Source organism: Montipora foliosa, chromosome 1, assembly GCF_036669935.1.
Source record: "Montipora foliosa isolate CH-2021 chromosome 1, ASM3666993v2, whole genome shotgun sequence".
Taxonomy (NCBI): Eukaryota; Metazoa; Cnidaria; class Anthozoa; order Scleractinia; family Acroporidae; genus Montipora; species Montipora foliosa.
Genome location: NC_090869.1, coordinates 47,137,925 through 47,142,924, shown reverse-complemented (window position 1 = coordinate 47,142,924; position 5,000 = coordinate 47,137,925). Strand labels below are relative to the sequence as shown.

At 39.4% G+C, this 5,000-nt stretch overlaps 1 protein-coding gene across 5 annotated transcripts in view; it reads right to left on the bottom strand.

The window, feature by feature from the left end:
* Positions 1-5,000, bottom strand: part of LOC137999837 (uncharacterized) — a 171,159-nt gene that overhangs the window by 128,044 nt on the left and 38,115 nt on the right. For all 5 annotated transcript variants that reach the window (XM_068845793.1, XM_068845785.1, XM_068845777.1 and 2 more), the window contains 2 exons: positions 1,984-2,154; positions 1,175-1,213 (listed from right to left, as the gene is read on the bottom strand). In XM_068845793.1, coding sequence (XP_068701894.1) covers positions 1,175-1,213; positions 1,984-2,154 — 210 coding nt within the window. The remainder of the gene's footprint in view (positions 1-1,174; positions 1,214-1,983; positions 2,155-5,000) is intronic.

Sequence of the window (5,000 nt, the reverse complement as noted above, 5' to 3'; positions counted from 1 at the left end):
GTCAAAGAGGTGCAGAGCAATCGCACGATCATGGGTTCAAGCCCTGTTCAGGTCAGGCGTTATTCGCAACGGCTTAAGTTACGAAGTTATGTCTCTAACTCTTGTACATTTTCATCATAAAAAGCACATTTCTATCACAGGTTTGACTTTATGTGACCAATAAATGTAAACAGGAGTCTCCACAGATGCTGTACTTCATAGAATCGGAGCCCAAAATGACCTACGTCCTCACATCCTTTAAAAGGTCAGGTGATAACAAAGAAACATAAAATGCCTGTTCCATGACTCTAAAACTATGTTTTTCGGGATAAAGGGTATGTACGTTCAGTTGTATTTCCGCATACATACATACATACATACATACATACATACATACATACATACATACATACATACATACATACATACATACATACATACATACATACATCAACAATCAACGAAACTACAGAACACAACAACAACTGTTAAGAATCCCAACTGGCCGGAGGCAAACCAGTTGGCTATTTACAAGTGCAGCTGGGAAGTTGAACCTAGGAATACCAGGAACAAATTCAACGAGTGATCAGAGTGAGTCTTGAACCCGGGATATCCGGATCTCAAGGCAAGCGCCCTAACCACTGGGCCACACTCCTACTGCATTGCGCGGTTTCTTGGGTGTAAAATCTCATTTTCAAGATCATTTCTATTGCTCCTGGCCACGCAGACAGGGTAGGTATTCGACAGAATCTCACCATTAGAAAAATCAAATACTGTCTTGGGTAGAAATAGTCCTCATAAAAACCATGGAAACGTTTCCGTCAGGAATTCGGATACCACTGAAAAACTTATTCCGCCCAAGAGAGGAAAAAAATTCTAGAAATGACGTTGATCCATTACAGACTAACGTGGCTTACAGACGTGGAGTTTGAGGATTTTTTTAGTTGTTAACATTTTGGACGAGGGTCAAGTGCCATCTTGAGCCCCGAACTGGTACGTTTTTGAGCTACCGCCCCTCTCGAAATGGATGAAACGGGACACTTTTAAGATTATGTCAGGCACATAACCAGATGCAACCAAAATTGTTTCTCTAGTGGGAGATAACCCTGGGAATAAAGTAAATCGTTGTACCGCCACTGAAAAAACGGGATGCTTTGAAAATTCATCCAGCGTGGCTTTTACGATAACAACATACCTCTTGTACCTTTGGTGGATTGTTTAGCAACAGGTACATCTGTAAAGTAGAATTTTTATTTTGACAAAAATGAATTCTGATACCTGAGTCTAAAAGCACACAATACAAACACGTGTTTACTTTATTCAAATATTGGTAGTACTATTTCAAACACGTGTGTTTGATATTGAAACATGCGTTCTTAGATGAGATCTTTACTAGCTGATTAAACACCACCCTGGACTTTGTGGAGCCGCCGAATGGATTACTGCGCACAATTGCAGAAACATTATTTCGAGATAGGTAAATATTTAGGACATGCAATCTGTCCTGGCCAGAAAATACTCCAATTTGCTTTTAACGCGGCTGTAATATTTGATTAAACCTTTAGGGAAGATCTGTTTACAAACATTGCTTTTGTTATTCAAATTTTGCAACCTGCGAACGCAGACCTATTTCCGCCATTCGACCGCCGGAAATACGTCTGCGTTCGCAGGCTTGCAGGACATACTCGAAGGAATATACTTATTTCATCGAGTTTTTAAATTACGGTGTTCTTTGATTGAGATAAAGAGAATGCTTGTTCCTACAAGAAACAAAACAAGAAAAGCGACAAGGTAGTTTCATGTTACCAAGTGAAATTACACGATACTCATCAACTTTGCACCGTTTTCAAAAAAGAACGAAACGATATTTAAAATTCATGAACTTCGCAAAAACTTCTTGAAACTCAAAATGTATCGAGCTAAAGCAACAAAAAGAAAAGTTGTAACAGTATAAGGACAAAAACTAATATAGTAGCAACTTAATATATACGTGTCATTGCTTACTTTTCTGGCACTTGTCTTGACATAATTCCAAAGTTGGAAAGTTGTTGCTGTTACCCTGGCAGCCACCATAGATAAACTTTTCACACTTTTCGGAGGTCTTGTTGTAGAAATATCGGGTGAAGTATGCCCTACACGGGCCAGTTTCAGAGGGTAATCCACATATTCGTTCAGCTGGCAAAAAAATACAGGAAATGAATTTATTATCTCAGTTGTTTGGTTGTGGCGGAGAAACTGGCTGGTGGACAATCATTTTTAATCTTCGTGCTGCAGTTGTATATGTTAATGTTACGATTGCTATTGCTATTTCCGCTGCTGTTGCTTTTTGCTATTTCTACTGTTATTGCTATTGCCATTTCTGTTTTTATTTCTACTGATGTTGCCACTTCTGTTGCTACTGCTTTGCTATTGCTACTGCTGTTGAGATTTCTATTGCTGTCACTGTTTCTTTTGCATTGCCAGTGTCATTGGCGTCGCCGTCGCGAAGGCGATTGCTATTGAGATTGCTATTTACGTTGCTGTTGCTGTTGCTGTTGCTGTTGCTGTTGCTATTGCTATTGCTATTGCTATTGCGTTGTTGCTTTTGTTGTTATTTTTATCATAATATCGAGACTCAAGGAATTTCTCGACTATTTCTAACCAAGGGTCCACTATAAGAGAAAAACGAAGCCCTTGTAAGAGTACCTTTGTAGTCACAGATGAATGCCCAGAATTTCTAACTCGTAACATTATCATTAAGATAACGTATAACTATATTATAACGTGGAGCTATCCACGTGTAAAGTGCGGATTTAAAAACATGCCAAGACCACATCCGTATAAAGCACGGACATTTAGAAGGGCCAGTTCAAACGAAAAAGCAAAGAAGAGACTACGGATAGTCTTAAACTGTTTTTGTGATAGTGCACTGTAAGTGCCCTACACACTATGTCACCGAGTTGTAAGTGTGTAAAGGCCTGGCCAAACGCTCGCAACATTTCAACGCAACATCTTGCAACATGCAACATTGTTGGGCACAACATGTTGCAAACGTTTGGCCACCCTGTTGCGATATGTTGCAACATGTTTGATGATGTTGGATCAAGTTTGAAAACAGTCAAATTTTTCGTGAAACATTTTGAATGTTGCATGCCTGTTATACTCGTTCGGCCACGTTCACGCAACATTGTTGCGCTAGGGAATGCGTGCCAGGAACCTGGGCACATGAACATTGACATTTTGCGTTGAAAATGATGAAAATGTTGCGTGCGTTTGGCTACGCCGTTCAACAAATGTCGCAACATCATGCAACAATGTTGCAAGATGTTGCGTTGACTTGTTTCAAGAGTTTGGCCAGGCCTTAAGGGTGTAAGGACGCGGTGGCAATAGGCCCGCAGTGCGTGCATAGGTCACGAAAATGAGCCCCAAAATCAGCACGAATTTGTGACGCTGATGAATAATAAAGCAGCTTCTATTTCCAAAACGATGGAATTACCTGGTGATAAATAACCATGTTTAGAAGAGTGAATTTTTGACTTTGCAGAAACAATGGTCAACCTCAAGAGTTGGGCGATTGTGATCTTTGTGTTATATTCGCACATTTCTTGTCAAACACTTGATTCTTGTCAAACATTTAAAAGAAAAAAAAAAACAAAACCCGGTGTCTTCACGTCATTTTGACACAGATGTATCCTTTGTTTCGCGACTTGTAAGTAAACCCGCAAGGTAACTTGATCATGACGGCCGCTGAATTCGATGTCACTTTTTTGCAAAAAAAATCCCCAAAATGATAGCAAAATATTTTATTCTCAATCGACCGTCCTGAAAACTTCCTTCTGCTCTTCCTAAAACTGTGTATCAATAATTAATTACTTTTGCATCAATATTTTGCATAAGCCGGTTAAAAAAATCTGTACCTTGCTTGGTTCGCATTTTTGAGCGCTAAAATATAATTTTCGATTCTATGTTTCTGATAGCAAGTCGTGCATTTTGAGGTCTCCCATCCAGATAATAAAACGCTGTATTACTTCACTACCACACGTGCGCAAAGAGTCCCTATGTTTTATAGATTTCTACCGGAATTTCGCCGTAATTGGTAAAAAAAATGTGGGCCTTTGAACAGACTAGGATGAAACCAATTGTGAAAGGTGACGAGCGATCAAGCACCTTTTGCCGATGTAAAACCATGGAATGCAAAAAAGACAATAATTCAAAGCATCTTTTTTCCGTTCAAAGCGAACAGTTTAGTGGAAACGAAAAGGTGGCGGCGACACGTGTTTTAACTCTCGTCACTCTGGTTATGCTTACGACTACCACGAACTACATGGAAAAGATATCAAGAATTGACAATTGCCGAATTTGGCCCGCACACTGCCATGATTCTACAATTACAAACGACAGAATTCAATCACACGTCGCGTTCTTGCCTTGGAGGATACGGTTCACTGCCTTTAGAAGGTATTTTAGTGTGGGATTTCCCCACACTTTGTCAGCATCGGCGATATTTATTTATTTATTTAGTTATTTAGTTATTTATTTATTTATTTATTTATTTACTTATTTGTATGCGAGAGCCAAGTGCTTGTCACGTGGTCTCTATTAGGAAGAGAGAGGACCCTGGGAATGAGTGTTTGTGTGTGGCGGCCATCACTCTTCTCGGTTGTTGTCATTTGGCAAATTTCGACTTGTTTTCTCGGTGCGATTAATTTACAAGGTAAGGAGAGTCGTATGAACGAAGAAAAGTTGAATGAAGTCTAGTAAACACTTTGAAATGAATTTGAGTTTTTGTTACTCTCACACAAAACGAGTTAAGAGGCTGTCCGCCTAAGAATTGACCACTTAATTCGGATCAAAATTTCGATTTCCTTCAAAATTTCTCCACGAAACAAGGTTGATATAAGGTAAAAGAAATATACATTTCTTTGGTTTTTAAGACTTTAAGGAGAATGTGATCGATACCGCAATCCTCAAATTGGACCATTCACGAACCCGAAATTACCCCTCATTCGGATGCTTGCCGCCAAGCGTATATTTAGCGTACG